The 22,427-nt window shown below is 44.7% G+C and overlaps 1 protein-coding gene across 1 annotated transcript in view; it reads left to right on the forward strand.

Moving 5' to 3' along the window:
• Window positions 1–22,427, forward strand: part of NAA25 (N-alpha-acetyltransferase 25, NatB auxiliary subunit) — a 129,910-nt gene that overhangs the window by 50,849 nt on the left and 56,634 nt on the right. Inside the window, exons 8-12 of the mRNA XM_082243438.1 lie at window positions 9,092–9,203; window positions 10,629–10,718; window positions 11,630–11,799; window positions 12,817–12,929; window positions 17,034–17,241. Coding sequence (XP_082099564.1) covers window positions 9,092–9,203; window positions 10,629–10,718; window positions 11,630–11,799; window positions 12,817–12,929; window positions 17,034–17,241 — 693 coding nt within the window. The remainder of the gene's footprint in view (window positions 1–9,091; window positions 9,204–10,628; window positions 10,719–11,629; window positions 11,800–12,816; window positions 12,930–17,033; window positions 17,242–22,427) is intronic.

A 22,427-nucleotide genomic window follows, 5' to 3' on the forward strand; every position in this document is an offset into this window, starting at 1 on the left:
ATGGCCCTGCAATGGAGGCCTAGCAAAAAGCGCCCCCTGCCTTCATCTGTATCCTCTGCTTTCTCAGAATCTGTTGTGGATCTGGCCGTCACGGATGAATCAGCCCACTGGGTCTGCGTCCACGCACGCTGAGTGCTCTAATAGTGAGGATGAGTCGTCGGCCTCCGCCATGCATTAAAAAGTGCTGGTGGAGGCCCTAATTGTGTCAGTGCAGGAAACTTTAAAGATGGAGGTCTCAGCTGCGGCTGAGTCAGCGATGCCGGTGCAGTTTGGCACCTGCAAATCTTCCAAGGTGACTAAGGTGTTTCCCTTTTCCTGCCTATTCTGACGAGATTGTCACTAGTCAGTGGGGTTCCCCGAAACGCATGGTTAGACTACCCCTGGAGATATCACTTTTGAGGAGTCTCTTCTGAAGAAATTGACGGTTCCACTGTAGGTGGACTCTCAGCTGAGGCTCTGGTCCGGTACCTCTTCACCATGACAGGTTCAATTTTGAGACCGGTGTTTATCACCTTGGTATCTCGGACCTTAACAAAATAGTCTAAGATTTTGCGCCAGGATCTGGAAGGGAGTCAACACCCTCCTGAGCTGGCGGATCAATTGTTCCAGGGGTTACAGTATGTTTGTGATACCTCCTTAGATGCGGCCCTCTTTGCTGGCAGGGTTTCTGTGACGGCGGTGATCCTTCGCCGCATGATATGGTTAAAGTACTGGTCGGCTTCTAAAATAGGTGCTGACTAATCTACCTTTTGTAGGTGACCGTTTGTTCGGTCTGAAGAGGTTATTAAGGCCTTACAGGAGGTAAGAGTACATTACTTCCGCAGGGCAAGGAACCTCGTTGTAAACGTGGTCTTTTCTTCTCGGCTCACAAGCGGCCCTTTCGTCCACCTGGATCACAGGAAAAGGGTTTGAGATCCACCCGTAACTTTGCAGAAGGCTCCAAGAGACCCTGAAATGGTAAGTCCAAAACGGGCACTTCTGGTTCCGCAGGCAAGCCTTCCCCAGACTGAAGGGGCGCCCTCACCTGCATCTGGGATGGGGGACGTCTTATTTTTTTTCCAGATCCTTGGACCTTGAATATTTAAGACCAATGGGTCCACAAACTGATTCGGTTTGGTTAAAAGATCGAGCTTCGCTTCTTGCCTGTGGCAAGGTTCTTTCCTTCCAATTTAGGCCTGTCTCACGAATGGCTATAGAGTCTCTATGGAGCAGTGCAGGATCTGTTAGAACAAGGAGTTATTGTGCCAGTTCCAGAGTCTGAACGGTTTCAGGGTTTTTATTCAAACCTGTTTACAGTTCCCAGGAAGGAAGGCAAGGTTCTGAACAACTTTGTGCGGGTTCAGAAATTTCAGATGGAGTACATCCGCACAGTAGCAGCTCTCCTTCATCAAGGAGATCTTCTGGTCTTTATCAATCTCAAGAACACTTGCCTTCATATTCCAATATATATCAGGCTTTAGTGTTGTTACCGTGGGCAAGGAGCACTATCAATTCATGTCATTACCTTTTGGTCTCTCCTCAGCTCCTCAGGCATTCACAAAGTTTTGGCCCCCAAAGTTTTGGCCCCAGTGTTGCTACGATAGAAGGGGATCGCGGTACTGGATTACCTGGACAATCTGCTTCTGCGTGCAGTCTTCCTCAGCTCTAGAAGCCGACTTGAACATTACTGTGCAAACGCTACAGGATTTCGGGTGTACGCTGAATTTTCTATCAACACGGACTCCGTCCACCAAGCTGGACTACTTGGGTCTGACGTTGGAATCCACGTCAGCCCGTTTGTTTCTTCCTCAGACAAAACTTCTGAAGCTACAGGATGCGGTTTAGCTCACGTTGTCAACCATCGGCCATCAATCAGGACTTGCATGCAAGTGCTGGGTCTGATGGTTTCCACCTTCGAGGCGATTCCGTGTGCACAGTTCCACGCCAGACCACTGCAAAGCGAGAATCTGACCAAGTGGAACAACGATCCGCTGTCATTGGACAATCTGATCCTGTTGAGTCAGGGTTTGAGGGAGTCCCTGCTGTGGTGGCTCCGCTCCCCAGCCCTTTGTCTGGGGACAGTTTTTTTTTTTTTCTTCCCCTGTATTGGACTGTAATCGCCACGGATGCCAGTCTGTCTGAATGGAAAGGTGTCTTGGGAGTGTGTTCGGCCTGAGGTGTCTGGACTCGGGAGCAATCAAGGTTGCCGACCGACATCCTGGAAATTTGGGCGATCAGACTTTCTCTGTCTCAATGGATGGATCGTCTGCAGGAACGCCCTGTGAGGATACAATCTGACAATGCTACGGCTGTGGCAAATGTTTATCAAGGAGGCACAAAGGGTGCCCTGGCGGCCCAGGAGGTGGGCAGAACGATATGTTCCGGCCCTCTCTGCTGTGCACATTCCAGAAGTAGAGAATTGGCAAGCGGACTAGCTCAGTCGGCAGAAGTTGGATCTGGGAGAATGGGGGGGGGGGGTTCTCCCTGCTCCTTCTGGGTGTCTCGTCTGTTGAAGTTTCTACAATTAGGTGTAAATCAGCGTTTGGCTCTGGGCACCATCAAGGGCCAGATTTCCGCCTTGGCTATATTTTTCCAAAGGTCGCCGGCGGCGAAGTCCATGGTTTACACCTTTGTGCAGGGAGTTCGCCATCTGGCTCCTCTGGTGTGATCCCTGGTGCCTCTGTGGGATCTCAATTTGGTACTTTCGGTGCTTCCAAAGCCTCCCTTTGAAAATATTTGAGAACTTCCTCTGCTCACTCTGTCGCAGAAGGTGGCTTTCTTAGTAGCTATTACTTCTGCACGTCACATGTCTGAGTTGGCCGCGTTGTCCTGTTGGTCACCTTATCTGGTGATTCATAGGGACAGAGTGGTGTTGCGATCCTGTCAGGCATTCCTTCCTAAGGTTATCTGAGTTTCATTTGAATGAGGATATCGTATTACCGTCCCTATGTCCTAAGCCGAAACATCGTAAGGCAATTGCCTTACATTCCTTGGATGTGGTAAGGACAATTCGGGTGTACCAGGTGGTGACTGAACAGATTTGAAAATCCGATTCTTTGTTTGCTCTTATGGATGGCCCTTGTAAGGGGCAGGCCGCATCTGCTGCAACCATTTCTAAGTGGATCAGGCAGATGGTGGTGCAGGCCTATTCCATTAAGGGTCAGATTTCTCCTTTCCCTGTTTAAGGCGCATTCTACAAGGCGCTTAGTGCCTCCTTGGCCTTCCGTCATCAGGCGTCAGTGGTTCAGGTGTGCAAGGCAGCTATATGGTCATCTGTACACACATTCACTAAGTTTTATAAGGTGGGTGTACTTGCATCTTTGGATGCAGCGTTTGGCTGCAAGTTTTGAAGGCTGCGGTTGCAGAGGCTTCCGCTTCTTGAGGGTGTAATTTTGTCCTGGTGGTGAGCTCCTGTTATAGTTTAGCCCCTGTGTGGGTTTTTTTTTTTTTACCTGGGTGGCTATGTTTAGCCTTGTTGGGAATTCTGCATATTTTTTTTTTTTTCCACCCCTCATATTGACACTGCTTTGGGAACATCCCAATGGTCTGAAGACATGGAGCTGTGTCCATCAGTGAACCTCAGAGAAAAGGATTTTACGGTAAGGCAAAAATCCAGTTTCTCTAGCGTTCATTGTCGGACACAGTCCTCTGATGCATATCAGTAGGGTAATACTGCCCCCTACAGGAGTAGGACACTAGGCAGAATTTCTGGCTACGCCTATAGGCAGTCCTTGGGGGGTATACCCTCTCTCTTCCTGCATAGGATGTCAGTTTTAATCTGCCTAGTCAGGAGTAAGGACCTAGTTGCTTGCTGGGATCTTTGGTCCTGGCATAAAGTACTTTATGTAGCATTTTTTTAGCAATTTTTTTCTACGGATTTTTTCCTTTGATATCTTCAAGCAATTATGCCGGGCTGGGCGACCTTGGCTCCGCCCTGGGTCGGCTGCGACATAGTCCCACTGGACGGGGACTGGCCCGTGAGTTAAACGTCTTGCCCCGACGCACACAACAGTGTCTAGGCTTATGTCTCTGAGTTCCTATTTGGCCGACAGACCCCCCCACTTCAGTGGCGTGGGGTCCTGTAAGGAGATGGCACCTGTCTATTTCCTGGTATGGTGAGTAAACTCCCCCCCCCCCCCCCCCCCCTCCATGGTGGAATTTGGGGTGGACGTGGGCCCCCTCCCTGGGATGGTCGGACCCTTACACTCCTGAGTTTCCATCTCTCTCTTCGACCTGGGCAGTTTCCTGGCTCACTTCCTTTTACTGAGCCTTCTTGATACAGAGTGCTGCTATCTAGGGACAGTGAATTGCTGGGGGCATAGTCTTCTCTCTCTACGGGGGTTCTTTAGCATGTGCCTGACCTCTGGGGGGCACTGTAGCACTGTGGGGACTTTTTTGGCAAAAAAAAAAAAATTCTATAATTTTCTCAAAAGTTTGCTGGCGGCATCTATTAGTGCAACATGGACATCTCAGACCATGTGTCCCCACCTGACCCCCTTCACGGATGCTGCAGGGCCCTCCGGATCTCAACTGTCCAATGCAATTTCAGTGGTCCTGGAAGCTTTTGTGTCCTAGGTGGAGGTGGTCTTTAGAGGGCGGGGTGCAAAGAAACGACCCCCTCCTACCCCTGCCTCCTCTGATGTCTGTTGGACTTAGCCACCGCAGACGTGGGTACCCCGGCCGGGGCTGGTACCCCACGCCATGCCTCCTCTGATGGGGAGGACGAGATCTCTACCTCTGCTGCTGCGCAGGATAAGGCACTGGTGGACGCACTGGTTGTTTCTGTGCGTGAAGCCCTGATATTGGAGGATGCAGCTGTCATCGCTCCTGGGGCGCAGGTTGCCTTCGGCACCCATAAGCCTTCAAGGGTGGAAAATATTTTCCTTTCCCCACTTTTTTGCTGGCCCTACTCGCCAAAGAATGGGATCGGTTGACACGTTCCCCTGGGTTGTCTAGGCGGTTTACTAGATGCTACCCCTTTGAGAAGTCTCTGGTGAAGAAGTGGTCGGTGCCTCCTAAGGTGGATCCCCCGGTCTCCAGGCTTAATAAGGCTACCGTTCTGGTGGAAGATTCTCTGTCCTTTAAGGACCCACTGGATAGGTTGAGGCAGTGGCCCGCAACATGTACGCTATGGCGGGGACTGCACTAAGGCCTGCTTTTGCTGCGGCCCTTGTCACCCAAACGGTGACTGAATGGGCGAAGCTGCTATGCCGTGACGTGGAGGGCAAACCTGTCCCTCCTGCCTTTTGGGGAGCTGTTGGACCAGATGGTGCAGGGGCTGCAATTTGCTTGCAATGCCACGCTGGACACTGCTTCCCTGTTGGGTCGCCTGTCGTTTTCGGCAGTGGTTATGAGACGTATGCTCTGACTGAAGTGCTGGTCTGCGGATCAGGCTGCTAAGAAGGCCTTGACGAAACTCCCCTTTCAGGGGGACGGTCTGCTTGGGGCTACCCTGGATGAGGGTCTTACGGGGGGGGGGTAAGAGTACCTTTCTCCCACAGGCTTCCAAGGGTAGAGACCCTCGCCGTAGGTGGGGTCCGTCCTTTTCTGCTCATAGAAAGTATTTTCGTTCTTCGGGGGCAGCCGATAAGGCAAAGCCTTTCGAGGCTCCCTCGGGTAGTTCGAAGCATCCCTGGTCTGGGAAACAGAAGTCCGGTTCTGCCAGGCCTGCGGACAAGGCCCCCTCGGCCTGAAGGTGCGCCCTCACCCGTGACTGGGGTGGGGGGACGTCTTTGCCGGTTCTCGGACCTGTGGCTGGCCCGGATCCCAGGCAAATGGGTCTGGGAGGGGGTGCGGTCTGGATACAAGATCAAGTTTCGATCCGTTCCTCCGGTCAGGTTTTTCCCTTCCAATATCCGCCTATCCCCGGGTCACTTGAGAGCGCTCTATGGGACAGTGCAGGACTTACTACAGCAAGGAGTGATAGTGTCTGTTTTGCACGTGGAACGCTTTCACGGGTTTTATACCATCCTGTTCACGGTTCCCAAGAAGGAGGGCAAGGTGCGTTCGATCCTGGACCCTACTGGTCCTCAATCAGGACTCAGCTCGGGAGCCTGGTCCCTGGAAGAATCTCGATTGCCGCTCAATGTCCTGGAGCTGAGAGTAATCTGGCTTTGCCTGGCGCACTGGACCGAACGTCTGGAGGGTTGTCCAGTTCGCATTCAATCTGACAATGCCACGGCTTATTTCAATCCCCAAGGGGGCACCAAGAGTGTCCTTGCAGACCTGGAAGTGGCAGGCATTCTACGTTGGGCAGAGTGCCATGTTCCAGCTCTCTCCGCTGTCCAGATTCCAAGAGTGGAAAATTGGCAGGCAGATTACCTCAGCCGCCAGACCTTAGATGCAGGGGAGTGGTCCCTGCATCCGCAAGTGTTTCAGCAGTTGTGCCTTCGCTGGGGCACTCCTGACGTGGATCTGTTGGAGCCTCGCATCAACAGGAAGGTACAGATGTTTGTGGCCCGCTCTCTGGACCTTCTGGCAGACGTGCTGGTGGCCCCCAGTACCAGCTGATGTATGCCTTTCCTCCTCTCAAATTGCTACCAAGACTTCTTCGCAGGATAGAGGCGGAAGGGATTCCGGTCATTCTTGTGGCTCCGGACTGGCCTTGTTGCGCTTGGTACAACGACCTGGTCAGGCTTGTCGCAGATGCCCTGTGTAGACTTCCTCTCAGGGAGAATCTACTGTCTTGGGCCAATCTTCTATACTGCTTTACAGTCTCTTGCTTTGACGGCTTGGCTGTTGAAAGCCACGTCCTGAAGGACAGGGGGTTGTCTGCTTCAGTGATTCCCACTCTGCTAAAAGCGAGGAAGGCGACTTCATGGATGATTTGTCATTGTACGTGGAAGTCATACTTTTCGTGGTGTGAGTCCCTTGGGACCCACCCTCGCTCCTATTTGGTGGCTCGGATCTTGGCTTTTCTTCAATAGGGAGTTGATAAGTTGGCCTTGAGTACTATCAAGGGTCCGGTCTTGACCTTGGCTGTTTTCTTCCAGAGGCCAATGGCCGCCCATTCCCTGGTGCGTAGCTTCATCCAGGGGGTGCGGCACTTGGTACCTCTGGTGCGACCTCCGCTACTGCCTTGGGACCTAAATTTGGTGCTGTCGGTTCTCCCTTTGAGAATATTCGTGAAGTTCCCCTGCTTACCTTGTCTCAGAAGGTGGCTTTCTTGGTGGCGATCACCTTTGCGCGCAGGGTGTCGGAACTGGCGGCTTTGTCCTGTCATTCTCCCTATCTGGTGGTTCACAGATATGGTTAGGAGTAAGTGACTGGTGTCGTGAAACGCGTCAACCTTTTACCTGTCCCATGTCTTACCAGTCTTGTATCGATACTTGTGATGAAGAATAAAACTACTCCTACATTTTGATTTCAATTATTGGTGTGCGGTCACCATTTCTTATGTATTAACTGTCTGGATGTCGGATCCGACCTGCACCTGATTTACATCCCACCTTGAGCGGTCCACCTGTGTTGGATTCCTAGTGGTTCACAGGGACAAGGTGGTACTGAATGCACTTGAATGAGGACATCAGGTTACCTTCCTTGTGCTCTGAGCCAAAACATCCTAAGGAATTTGCTCTGCATACCCTGGATGTTTGGGTGATCGGGGTGTATTTGGCGTCTGAGTCTTTTCGCAAGCCTGATTCACTCTTTGTGAGCATGCCCAGTCATGCTAATCTGCTGTCTGTTGGCCGAAATCTGTACTGACTGGTGAACAATCGGCCGTTCTGGTGACGGCCAACAAATATTTTAAAGTCTGCACGACAGTTTATGTTCGGCCGAAAATGCGCTGTCGGAAGCATCATACGAACAAGCCTACAATCGGCCGATTGGTCGTCGGCCGAATATTTACGGCCGACTATCGGTACGTGTGTACGGGGCTTTACCGTAAAATCCTTTTCTCTTTGGTTCATTGACGGACGCAGTACCCGCCCCTCTATTTTTTTTGAGTGGGTTGATGTGCTTTTCTCTGGCACTGCTTGGATACAAAACTGACATCCTATGCAGGAAGAGAAAGGGTATAACCCCAGGGACTGCCCATAGGCATAGCCAGAAATGTTTTCTGCCTAGTGCCCTACTCCTGTAGGGGGCAGTATTACCCTACTGATATGCATCAGAGGACTGCATCCGTCAATTAACCTAAGAGTCAAAACCAGTTTTTTTTTTTTTTTTTTTTTTTTTTTTTTTCTACTTTCCTTGCACATGAATGGGTATTTTTTTGCTAAGTGATATTTTACCACATTCACAAAAAAAGTAGGGAAAATTCCATTGCAAAGTGAACAGTCTATTTGCCTTGAATAAACCAACCCTATTGTATATCTGTTCTTAAATAAACCTCTTTTTTTGCATTAGAAAGTGTGCGATGATATTTCTATCGGTGATTGCTAGTCTACCTGAAACTAGTTAGCGCAGTTGTTTGACACCTGTTACGTGCACCTCAACCATTGGCTTTTGTGTGTGTGTGTTTTGTGTGTGCATGCATGTTCAGGTATGTATATGTTTTTTATTTTTTCACAATCATGGTAGAAATGGGCAGCAACCGTCTACATTTTCATACATACCTTTTATTCTTTAAAATAAGAGCGAATAATGGGGAGGGGTTATAAACCTATAGAGCCAAATGCCTTTCAGGTTTAACTAAATTATTATTTTTATGGGTTGTTTTACATTACTTGCACATTACTATTCACTGGCAGTTGGTTCTTAAAAAACATCTGCAGAGGAACAGGAACATTAAAGAATCTTTATTTTATTTTGGGTAAGGGGGGGGGGTGTATTTCTGGACAGTTTATACTAATCTACAGGGTCCTGTTGTGAAAATCTGTTTGACATTGCCCTATTGATCTTTATCTGTCTTCCGTATAACCATCCCTCCTGCTGCATTTACCCAAAAAAAAAAAAATGGGTCAGGCGGGTGCTATGGTGGTTTGTGGTGAACAGATGTTATAAAGTGGCATTAGTTTTCATTTATTTTAAAAAATGTTATAGGTATGGCTAGTCTTAGCAGTAGATTAGACATGGTTTGCCCAGATATGACTATGAATGGACAACTAAGAAATATGAACTTAATCACACTTATTGGACATTTTAATGTTCGTGTTTTGTTACCGTTCAGAGAAATTGACCAGTGAACTGCAGAGCCGTGAAAACAAGTGTATGGCCATGTACAAGAAGCTCAGCAAGTGGCCTGAATGTAATGCTCTCTCGAAGAGACTGCTTTTGAAAAAGTGAGTTCTGAGCTTTGTGTATTCTCTTTGCCTTAATTAACCAGCAATAATCAGGACTGGGAAATGGAAAATCCGCCTTTGCCAACTAGTTTTAGAAAGTTCAAACTAGGCTGTGTCCTGATCTTCCTTTTTCTACTTTGTAAATTTAAGGGGACTCTGGGTCACTGATCTTCTAGGCATTGATGTCAGTATCATGGCCCGTGCCTTCAAAGATAATTTAGTGATTGTATCCCCACCTGCCATCCTCTTTAGAGCCTGTTAGATTTGTACATATTTACTTGTTGAGTATGTGTTCCTGTATGTCATGATGACATTTAATTTTTTTTCTGTATTTGTGTAATGGAAAGCCTACCATCTTTTTTATGATATTTCCCTTCCGTGGAGCACCTAGGTATTTACATGGCTTGAGTGCTGATACCACTTTCCAGCTACAATAAATAAGTACAGACACACCCCATTGACAGGCTTAATTGTAAAAATTGTAGATGGGCTGAAACTTTTTTTTTTTTTTTTTTTTCTTTTAGAAAAATCTTTTATTGCATCAAAATAAAATTCACCAAAACATAGACATTCAAGTTGGGGGTTTGCATATCTCAAGGAATTAAGCAAAAAGGCTAGAGGATAGCATATATGTAGAAAAGAGTAAAAGGGAAGGAATAATTGAGAACACTCTTATAAAATACATGTAGTTCCCTTAAATGATAAAATGAGTTTGGACCTCATTTCCGACATTAACTGAATTAACAGCTGGCCTTGCAACCTATTGCGATTCGATTGCAGTGGTAACTTTTTTTTCCTGGATTACCTTGGAAATGTAAAGGTAGAATATAATTGAATTACAACACCTAGACCACCACACTGTTACCTGCTGTAGACAAAAGCTTAGGGGTTATGTTTTACATGGAAAAGTGTTAAATATGCCTTTGCATTACTTTTTGTTTTGGTTCCCTGGCCAATGCAGGTGTAATGGATTCAACACTGTGCATATTTGCCCTGGATCAGTGATTTGGATCAAGAGTTCTGATGTGCGGCGTACTTGTTCCAGGTCAAAGACCCAGGGCATCAACATGATTGCCAAGCAACTGGTATTTTCATAGTGTGGTGAGCCACTGCCATTTTTATGTTCAGTGTGTTTCAGGGGCTATTAAGGACCGTCATTTTACTGGGAAATGCAGTATCAAAGTGGAACCGGTTTCAAAGAAGGCACACAGGAAGATTTTCTTCCAAATGTGACCGCTGTCTAATACAGTATTTTATGCAGAGCTTTTAATTTTAAAGTTTACAGTGAGTCGCAGGTTCAGTATAAAGTTTTCCATTTCAAGACTGTCTTCCCATTGACGCCAAAAGGCAGCATGTGCATTTCTCAAGTCTTCAGGATAAATGTTTGTTTTATAGACTCAATATACTTTTTTTTTTGTTTTTTAGCCCAGATGACTGGCAGTTCTATCTTTCTTACTTTGACTCAGTAATGCACCTTGTTGATGGTTCATGGACTCCTCCAGTAGAGAGCCCAATGTAAGTCTTTATTCCTTTGCATGTGTTCTTTACTTCTGTATATGGACTTTATTCCAACTTTTTAGGTCAGCGTTGGTAAAGTGTAGCATTGAAGATTGTGATGGAGAGCTAAAGGATATTAAACTGTTAAAAATCTGTAATAAGTATTTCTTGCAGTGCCCTAATTCTGGCCCATTATGTCACAAAGCATGCAGCATCTCTGAATATTTGCTGAAAACGGCAAGATAGTCTTTTAGTAAAGATTGCTGACGGCTGCTATTTCTTCAACCTTTTTCTCTTTGATCTAGTGTAATAGGATGTGAAAAGCTAGGCTTTATTCTCAACTGAAGGCAATTGACAGCTTGATCAGGCAAATACATTAAAGTTTACCTATCGTGAGACAAATTTGTGGTCTGCTGTTGCTGACCTGAAAATGCTAGTTCCCTGACGCTTTGGCATTAGTAGTCCCGTGTCTTGGACATGGGCTAAGCACACGGTAAACAAGCCAGAGAAAAGTCTGAATTTCCAATCCCTTATACTTGTTCCAGGGTATTGACTCATAATATTGAAATAAAAGTATAGTTATCAGGTGGCTAGTATTTTCAGGAGGCGCCTACATATTTCCCAACACATGTTAGTTGGAGGCTCAGTCTATTTAGCTCACTTTTCCTTTGGGATAGACCATTCCTTTGGGATATGATCACTGCCTAAACATTTGTCCTACCACTAGGGGGAGCCTAGAGCCCACACTTCTACAGCAGCCTTTTATATTTCACCTCCTACTTAACTGTTTGAGCCTTACAGATATGGATTGAAAAAGTAAGTTAGTAATTTGGTAAGTGTAGACCCACTTTAGTTGGGACCTAAATATAATAGTTTGGACTATGTTTAAAAGAAAAAAAAAGGGGTATCAAGTAATTTTGTTTCCCTAGGTCAGCAGAAGGAGACTTGGATCACACCTTAGAGCAGGCAGTCAGGTTTGTGGAAGATCAAGTCGAGCAAGATTCTAAAAATCCACGACCGCTCCGAGGACCATATCTAGCCAAGCTTGAACTTATTCGACGGCTAAGAAGCAGAGGATGTAATGATGAGTACAAGCTGGGTAAGTTAACAGGCTGTATTTGGGAGGTGTAGTTTTCATTAGACAGTGTGTGTGCAAAAATTGTGAATACAAACATTGTTGCTGCCTTTCTGCTCAGTAGCTTTCGCTTCCAACTATATTTTTGTACAGCTTTTGGTCTTAGTTTGTCTCACTTTAATTTTACCTTTTGGATAAAGTTTCAAAAACAAATTTGGAGACATTGCCAAATCTGCTTTTCTTTACCTGTATCTCTTTAAATGAACAAAACTGGTGGCTGGGTTTTATATTTCAATACAGCAAACGGTTTAGCAGCACTTGGTCACCCACCTCTTTCCCCCCCCCCCCCCCCCAATCCCATTATATCCAAAATGACTGATCTCACACCCCAAAGGTTTGAAGTGGATTCAGGCAAACTCCTCTAGATGAGCAATGCAGCCTAGTCTACATTTTGCCTTTGCATATTTTTCAATTTCAGTAGATTTTTATTGAAAAAACGAAGGAACAAAACATGTCATAAGAAAATGTTTTAAATTGCCAAGAAGGTGTTAGACCTGGAATGTAGCTGCCGAGAATGTAAAAACATCCAACAGTATAAATGGCATATTAATAGATAAAACTTGTTACCTGCAAGTTAGAGTAGGTATCCGTGAGCCAGGTAAATTTGTTGAAGGCCGTGAAATGATAAGCAGATTAGGACATCAAGTCTGAATAAACATGATTTTGAACAAGGAAATATTAAGTAAAGGAAGGATGTGCACAGTAGGAAGGTGGGAAAGAGTTGGCATAAGGGGGAGGGAAGTGCGTATCGGATATGCCCAAAACCAGCACCCCAAATCTGGACTACTAAAATGAGTTGCAGCTCTCCATGCACATTGATGGCATATTGTATCCACAGGGTCCATATCTGAACGAATTTATTTTCTGTGTCCAGCAGCATGCTGGTCAGTCATATATTTTTTATTAAAACAATTTAAAAAATGTTTGCTGCCTAAAATATTAATGGGAGACCTCGGAGACTGAAATATTTTGGTGTTTTAGGAGATCCAGAAGATCTGATGTTCCAGTTCTTCCTGAAGTTTGGGGACAAGCCTTGCTGCTTCACGGATCTTAAAGTTTTTGCGGATCTTCTCAGTCCAGCCCAGCATTCAAATGTAAGTTTTTTTTATGTTCTTTATTTACAACTTTTCATTGACTTGAAAAAGGTCTCGTATATCATTGCATGTAACAATAGTAATAATGAAAATAAGCAGAATAATCAAGGCTAAAATGCATTTCTCTTCATTGAAGGACACTAGGCAGAAGAAGAAAAATCACCACCTATGGGCAGCCCCTACTAGTAGCCAAACTGCCCATCAGCTGTAGGTAGCTTTTTTTTATCTAGTGTCTAGGAGTAAGAACCTAGCTCCCCGCTGGGACTCTTCTGTTTCTAGAAGGGTTCTTACCTTTTTTTTTTTTACGGTTTTCTTTTTCTTTTTCGATCTTGGTTCACAGCCAAGCTGGGCGACAGGCTGGACCAATATAGATCACCCCAGCTTGGCCAGCAAGTGCATGCAGACCCCTAGCTACTGTATGGTACCGTCTAGGAGTGGGATGACCCGTGAGTTTCTTCAGTGGAAAAACATGACAGAACAGTCTGGGTTCTTGAAACAGTGTCTCCTCTGGCTGACAGACCCCCCCCCCCCCCCAGGTGGGAGGCAGACTGGTAGAAGGTTCCCACGATGTTCTGATGGCCTCTATCCAGCACTGGGTTTTGTGAGTCCTGGAGACTTATCTCCAGGGTGGAAGAGATGCTCAGCCGTAAGGTGAAAAAAACTCTCCCTTCCTTGGAAGACTGAAGCAGAAGTTGATGGGGTTGTGGTTTTCACACAAAAGGTGGAGTTGGATCCGGCCCCCATGGATGCTGAGAATTAATTGTCCGCCACCTCTAGCGCAAGAAAAAGCTGATGTCTGCTTTGGTCTGCTCTGTATGAGAGACCCTTGAAAGTATTTCCCCAGGGAATTTAGAGAAGGTGGCGGTTTCTATTGGCGCCCATAATGCTGTCTGTCCCACAGAGGTTTTCCCATAGCCTTTCTATTTTGACAGATTTGCAAATAAGAAATGGGTATGTCTTAAGCAGCTGCTTATAAACCGTTCTTAGTTTCAAATTCCTTTGAGGAGGCTGTTCTCAAAAAGTGGACTTTTCTACCAGTTGTGGGTCCACCAATCTCTAGGCTGAATAAGGCTGAAGCTGTCACGCCTTCCACATATACTGTTGCCTGTCTGGCCCTTCGCCCAGTTCTGAACACATCCCTGGTGTACCAAGCACTCATGGAATGGGCAAATCTTCTGTCTGCATCAAGGTTTGGGAAGGAACAGTTTGAGCTAGCGGATCATCTCGTCCAGGGCCGTGTGGTGTGTGTGTGTGTTGCATTCCTGGATGTGGCCGGTCCCAACCAAGTGGTTAGAATACTTGAGTCTGATTCTAAAGTCTACACAGCGCAGTGTTTCTTCCACTAGACCAGCTTCAGAAACTGCAAGCCCTTGGTTCAGTTTTTGCTGTCCCGCAGGTGGTCCTCTGATTCCTTATGCGCGTTTTGGGCCTTGTGTCTTCCCCCTATGAGGCGTTCCGGTATGCACAGTTCCGCATTCAATTTCTGCAGAAGGAAATCCTAAAAATCTTTCGTTGTTGGATGGTGGTGTGGTGGAAGAGCGTTGATAGATGAGATGTCAGCCCAAGGCCTTTGGACCATGGATTATTATGTTACCCATCAATGCCCTGTAGCTGCATGTGATCAGGTTTTGTCTTGTTGGATATAGCTTCTGCAGGGACATCTGGTTAGGATCCAGTCAGATAAGGTCACGGCGGTGGTCTGTGTCAAATCACCAGGGCGGAACGAGGAGTTTCTCTGCGACACTATAGTTATCTTGCGCGCTCTCCAGTGGGCAGAGCTTCAGTTTTTGCTCTCTGTTTGTATTCTGAAAGTGGGAAGAGTGACAGGTAGATTACCTTGGCCACCAAATTCTGGACCAAGTTGAGTGGGTCCTACATCTGGAGTTTTTCCAAAAGATAGGTCTGCACTGGGGCACCCTGAATGTGGATCTTGAGTTTTATCTCAACAGGAGGGTGCCAAAATTGTGCGACAGATGGCCTGGTTGAGTATCAGTTATGACTTTCCACCATTGAAGCTCCTTGTTGCAAAGGATAGAGTCTGAAGGTATTCCAGTCATTCTTATGGCTGCAGATACGGGTCATGGACTTAAGTATGGCAGCATGATGTCATTATCACAAAGGGGTTGATGCCGCTCCAGGTGAGAGATAAGTATCCAATCTGTGCTGAGTGCACGTCTAGTCTGTGGACCATGGAAGTAGCAATTGTATAGGGAATGGTTTGATAGCACTCCAGTGTCAGCAGATAAAAAGGTCAATGAATAAGCGAACCTGATTCGTGAAACGCGTCTGCTGTTTGAGGCATCTGTTCATTGTGCTGACATGTTTTTGGAGAAATGAAGCTAACTTTTGGAAAAGAGTTAGTCTCATGGCGGCAATGGAGAACGCACCAGAGGAGCTACATTGTACCCCTACCCATTCACCCCATTAAAGGCAGTGTATGGAAATAACGGCAGGAGACGTTTTGGAAAGTTTATTAAAAATCTTCTGCTCTGGTCTTCTCCCTCTCCTGGTCTTCTGCTCTTTTGCTGTCTGCTCTTTTGCCCTCGGCTCTTCTGCTCTTTTGCCCTTGGCTCGTCTCTTCTTCTTCCTCCGGTCCTCCTCCGACGATGTCCCTGTGATTATGGCGGTCTCCGGTCTCTGCAGCTTGTTAAATAGCCATTGTGGGCGTGGTCCCCAATGACGTCATCTGTGCCATGAGGGGGCGGGGCCTCCCGATGACATCAGCGGGGCCTCCCGATGACGTCAGCCGGGCCACACCCACAATGGCTATATAACAAGCTGCAGAGACCGGCATAATCACCGGAGACATCGTCAGGGGAGGACCGGAGGAAGGAGGAGAAGAGCCGAGGGCAAAAGAGCAGAAGAGCGGACAGAAAGAGCAGAAGACCAGAGAAGACCGGATGAAGATTTTTAATAAACTTTCCAAAACGTCTCCTGTCCTTATTTCCATACACTGCCTTTTTATGGGGTGAATGGGTAGGGGTACAGTGTACCCCATACCCATTCACATAGGGAGGGGTCCGGGATCTGGGGGGCCCATTGTTAAACCGGCCAGGGTTGTGGAGGATGAGGCCCTTGTCCTCAACATGGGGGCAAGGTGCTTTGGGGTGGGGGGTGCAGAGCTCCCCCTTCCACAAAGCACCAACACCCCCCCATGTTGAGGGCATGTGGCCTGGTATGGTCCAGGGGGGGTGCGGCCGCTCGTCCCCTTCCTGCCCTACCGGGCTGCATGCTCGGATAAGGGTCTGGTATGGATTTAGGGGGGGACCCCATGCCGTTTTTTCGGCGTGGGGCTACCCTCAAATTCCATACCAGACCCGAAGGGCCTGGTTTGGAACCTGGGGGGGACCCCCACGCAGTTTTTTTTTTTTTTCCCCCATTTTTGGCATGGAGTTCCCCCTCAAGATTCTCACAGCGCAAGTCGGATCATCCTGATCCGACTTGCAGTGCGACTTTCATTCAAATCAATAGGCTCCCATAGGGAACCATTGATTTTGAATAGAGGCAGAAAAAACACTGTTAAAAGCATTGTGGCCAAACGTGCAATAACGCAAATGGAAAAAGCTACTGAAAGCACGTTAAACAGCTGCTTTTTCCCGGCGTCAGAACTAGCTTTGCAGTACGTTTTTTCTAACGTCCTGTGTACATGGAGCCTTACTTGGTCCTGCACAAAAGGTAGTTCTTTGCCCACACCTCTTTTCATTTGCCGAAGGCGGTGTCCAATTTTCATCTGAATAGGGGCCGCCTTCTTCTCCCATTTGTTTACGCTCATTGCATCCTAAGTAAATTGTTCTTCATTCTTAGGATGTGGTTCCTGTGGTCTATGTGTATCTGTCTGCTACTGTCCCTTCCTGCAAGATGACCACCAGTAGAGGCTGTCCATAGGTGGGCCTTGTTTTTTCCCTGCCTAGTGTCCTCTTGAAGGTGGCGCTATAACCTTAGTCTTGATTCTTGCCAGACTGTGTCCTTCAGTGAACGTAGAGATTAACGTCAGTAGAAAAAAAATCCTGTTTTTGATTTACTTTGGCAATGCTAGTAACACAGGTATTTCACTATAACCGTGCCTGCCACTCCACTTTAGCTAACCCTTTCTTTGGTGTGTAGTTTATAAACAGGCTGCTGGGCTCGTTGCCTCTGACTCCTCCTGTCGTGGGAGACTTTGCATTTCCAGAGGACATCAAGGGCATGCAGAGACACCTGTGTGTGATTCAGCTTAGTAGACTGCTGGGACTCCATGAAAAGATGGACAGAGCACAGAAACAGGAAGCAATTAGAGAAATCATCATAAGATACAGACATGGACTTAAGTTTGGTAAGTTTGTCATGTGGCTTAACAGATGGCTAGTGAATATGTATTTAATTTGAGTCAACATGTCAAAAACAAGTTTGGTGTCCTTTTTTCATTTAAAACAATGTGTCAATGGACTATTAAATGTTGTGTCCAAGAGCAGTGCATACCTAGGGTGGTTTTTGTTCTTGCCAAATCACACACATTTCATGCCAGCTCTAAATCTTTAACCTTTCCATTGAGATGACATCAGGTGCATCTGTTGTGCAAAAAGCACATATTGTATCTCATTGGATCTCTAAAAAGCCAATAAGTATGACACCTTAACGCCTACCTACGCTTGCCTTAAGACATAACATTTGTTTTTCAACATGGAACTGTTTGACAGTAATGTTGCTCTGTGGGTTGTAAGTGCAGGTTCTTAAAAACTGACAAAATTATTTAAATAAAATACTAAATGAAAAAAATGAAAGATTTCTTTAGGCACTGGCATTTATAAGCGTAGTTTACTTTTTGTGGGTACAAGAGCAGCGTGATGTGCTTTGCATTGTGATGTGGCAAGTATCTCCCCGTCATGTTCAGCAGGTTGTACCACCACTGAATGTGACCCAGTCAACCAGGAGCCTATCATTTCGCCTGCAGTTGCGGTGTAGTATTCCTATTAAATATCCATTCCGCTTTCACTAAAACCAAGGCATTCAGGAGGTGGCACTATCGTCTTCTGAATGCATTTCAGCCGCGCCTGCACCAATCTTAGAAAATGATCCACCACAGTTGGCTCTTCAGAAACCAAAGGAGCAGTTGCTGTCTTGAACTGCACTGTTAGTACGTAATGCAAAAAAAAGCAAATTCAAACGAAAAACCTGGCTAAGACTAAACTCTCACTCCTATATTCTTCCATACTAAAGATCTGTTGTGCCTTCTATTTACCTTTTTGGTTAATTGCATATGTCCTACACCTTTTAATGCAAATACAAAAGTACAAACCTATTTTATTCACACAAATAATTCTCACAAAAATACGAGTTAAGTAAATAAAAAATAAAGCCAACATCCTCCATCCTTGTCCTGGTTTAGGTATGTCAATGACATTCTTATTTTATGCATATTTACAAAAAAGCACACACATGCAAAAGAAATGACTATCAAATATAAAGGCAATCAATGAATAAATAAAAATGGGGATTTGGTCCCACCATATGGCCATATCGTGCTCAAGCCCACCACTACGTCAAAGTACCCCATTATCAGTGGGTCCTACACTATCCATGTAAAAAAGGATGAATCCAACTTCTCAAACCCTTGGAGATACTTACTCCTAACTGGGAGAGATGTGCGACTGCACTATGTGGAACTCATCCAATATCTGCTAGTCAATGGACACTAATGGAGTACAGGTGTGGGAGGGTGGGGTGCTCACCTCAGAGTCTGGTCAGACCGAATACATTACAAACAAAAAAGAGGTTGGGGGAGCACACCCTGAACATGCATTTCTTTTTTTTTATTTATATTTCTTTATTAAAGTTTTACAAATACAAAGGTAAAAATGTGGTACAAATCATTTCCTTTTTCTCATGAAGTAAACATTTTATCCCCTCTAGGACTCCCCCACCCAAATCCCCCTACCCCATTTCCTTCTCTATCTTGTATCTAACGACCATTTCAACTTTCTTTAAACTTTTGCCATGTATCCCAAATTTCAATCCTGTTCTCGTATCGTTCTTCTCCCCATACTTTTAAATATTCCAACTTTCTAGTTTTTTTCTACTCGCATAAGCCATTCTTTATGTGATGGAGGTTCTATCTCATTCCAATTTTTGGGGATTAAACTTTTTGCTGCGTTTAAGAGATGTGGAATCAGTGATTTTTTATATTGTTTTATTGATAGTTGAGTCCCATGGAATAGGCAGACCCAGGGATCTTCCATTATTTCTATATTGGTAATTTTTTTAATTGTAGCTAATACATCCTGCCAATATTTTCTAATTTTTGGGCATTTCCACCAGATGTGAGTCATTGTACCGATTTCTTGACAGCCCCTCCAGCAATTTTTTGAGTTCTCCCCGTGGTAATTCCCAACTTTGTCTGGTGTATTATACCATCGGGAGACCAGTTTATAATTAGTTTCTGCCGTACTCATGTCTATGGCGGAGCTGTGGATCAGTTTCAGACTTTTTTCCCATTGGAACCCTTGGCTATGTGCACCCAGTTCTTTTTCCCACTTTTCTGCGAATGGAGGTACCGCCAGCCTCTCCCCCTCATTAAGAATTTTATAAATATTAGAGACGTTATTACGCATTTTCTCCGATATACATATCTGCTCCATCGGCAATAATTCTTTTATCCCTCTAATCGGCTGAGGAAGGGAGTCCACGAAGTGTTTTAGCTGGCGGTATCTCCATTCGGTGAGGTTCCAGTCTCCCCTCTTTTTCAAATCTATAAACGTATTTATTTTTCCCTGTGTCATAATGTCCTTTAACCTTACGTCCCCTTCTCCCATCCATTTTCCATATTCCTTTCCCTCCCCTGGTGAGAAATATTTTGTGTCTTTCAGTGGTATTAGTGGTGAGTTGTATTTCCATTTTTGACTAGTGTTTATTGTGTCCCATATTTTCAGTGCCTGTCGTGTGATTATGTGTGTATTGTTGTTTAGCTTTCTATATTTTGGTGGAATCCAAATCATTTTACCTAAATCTGTGTCACTCATTATGTTTTCCATTTTCACCCATTTTTTTCCACTTTCTTTTTTTCCCCATTCCAACACCCGTGTAAGAATTGATGCCTGGTAATATTTTTTAAGATCCGGTAGTGCTAAACCCCCTTCTTCTTTACTTTTACTCAGTGTTGTGTACTTTATTCTTGGTTTTTTTTTTTTCCATACAAACTTGGTTATTAGTGCTTTTAATGTTTTGAAAAATGCCTGAGGAATCTGTATTGGTAACATCTGGAATTTGTATATTATTTTGGGAAGGATTACCATCTTTATAATGTTAACTCTTCCTATCCATGATATAGCTCTCAGTATTAGACTATTTATTTCTGTTTTAATTTCATTTAGTAAGGGCAAAAAATTTATTTTATATAGCTTTTCTGGGTGGGGGGTTAGTTTAACTCCTAGATATTTTAATTCACCTTTTCTCCACAGAAAAGGGAATTCTTTTTCCATCCTATTCCTTTCCTGTTTGTCCATCTTTATACTTAATATCTCTGATTTTGTTTGGTTGATTTTAAAATTAGAGAGTTCTCCATAGTGTTTCAAATTCTTTATTAAATTTGGCAAGGTTATTCTGGGGTTGGAGACGTAGAACAGGAGGTCGTCTGCAAAAGCCGCGACCTTATGTTCCACCTCTCCCACTTTTATCCCTTTGATATCAGTACATCCTCTTATAGTGGCTAATAGTGGTTCCAATGAGATCACAAACAGCATTGGAGACAGGGGACATCCCTGTCTCGTTCCGTTGTGCATCTCAAAAGGTTCCGATAGTATCCCGTTTACTTTTATTCTTGCAGAGGGTTGGTTATATAATATCTTTATCCATGCCATCATCCTCGGTCCCAGTCCTAATTCCTCTAATGTTCTCATTAAGAACTCCCAATTGACCCGATCGAATGCTTTCTCAGCATCAATCGACAGGATCATATTTGGGGTCTTATTTTTAAGCATTTGTTTTGTCAGGAGAATTGTTCTGATGCTGTTGTCCTTGCCTTGTCTTCCGGGTATAAAGCCTACCTGGTCGCTATGAATCCATTCATTCATTAGGCTTTTCATTCTTGTAGCTAATATTTTTGTAAATAATTTGGTATCTACGTTTAGAAGAGATATCGGTCTATAACTAGAACATAGCGTTTGGTCTTTATCTTCTTTTAAAATGACTGTAATAGATGCTAGGAGGGCTTCCTTACTCATATTAAATTTAGTCCCTAAACCATTCATATACTTTTCAAGCCTTGGGACAAGTAGGTCTTTAAATTGTTTATAGTACCCGATGGTATATCCATCTGGTCCAGGACTTTTACCCGTGGGCGTTTCTTTTATTGCTCTGAGTATCTCCGCATTTGTAATTGGAGCCTCTAGTGATTTTAGTTTTTCCTCATCTATTTTTTGCATTTTTGCGTTTTCTAGGTATATTTTAATCTTCTCTTCTCTATTCCCTCTATCGTCTTGCTTCCCTTCTCCTTTTACCGCATAGAGGTTGCTATAGTATTTTTGGAACTCCCGAGCTATTTCAGTAACTGAATGGACTAATTCCCCTTCTTTATTTTTGATCTTATCTATATAATTTCTTGCTTTTTTTTTCTTAGTAATTCTTGCCAAATTTTTTCCAATTTTATTTCCCTCCACATATTTCTCTCTGGTCACCCTATTAAAGTCTTGTCTAATTTCCTGTTCTAATAGTTCTTTTAATTCTTCTTTTTTACCCTCCAACAGGGTGTTGGACTCCTCTTTATTTTTTATTATTTTTTTTTTTTGTTTTTGTTCCAGATCATATACCTCTCTCATCAGTCTATCTTTATTTTGAGTTCTTTCTCTCTTCCTTTGCACTCCCTTAGCTATTAGTATCCCCCGCATATAGGCTTTTTGTGCCTCCCATATGATATTCTTAGGAGTCTCATCTATATCATTATTTTGGAAGTAGAATTCCAATTCTTTCTCAATTTCTTTCCCCCACATTTTATCCTTGATTAAGTCTTCATTGATTTTCCATACATTCATTTTGGGTTGTTTTTTGCCCATTCTTATTTTTAGTGTAATGGGGGAGTGATCTGACCATGTTCTGATCCCAACCTTCGCCTCTATTACTTTATCAATCCATCTGTGTTCCACCAGGAAGTAATCGATTCTTGAGTATGTCCCATGTATATTTGAGTAATAAGTGTAGTCTCTTTCTTTTGGGTGTAAGATTCTCCATATATCTGCTAATTGATTTTGAAATAATTTTTTCGTGATCTCTTTATTCTGATGGATCGATATTCTTTGGTGCCTTGCTGTATTATCAATCTTTGGCTCTAAGCTCAGGTTGAGATCTCCTGCCATGATCACTCCTCCTCCTTTTCTAAAGTTTGTCAATTTCCCCAGGATTTTACCTAGAAAGGGTACTTGTCCCTCGTTTGGACTATATAGGTTGGCTAGAGTAACATCTTCTTCATTTAATTTTCCTTTCAGGAAGAGGAACCTTCCCTCCGGGTCCACCAGCCTTTCCTCCAGTATG

The sequence above is a fragment of the Pelophylax lessonae genome (genome assembly GCF_965119305.1).
Source record: "Pelophylax lessonae genome assembly, chromosome: 1".
NCBI classification, from domain to species: domain Eukaryota; kingdom Metazoa; phylum Chordata; class Amphibia; order Anura; family Ranidae; genus Pelophylax; species Pelophylax lessonae.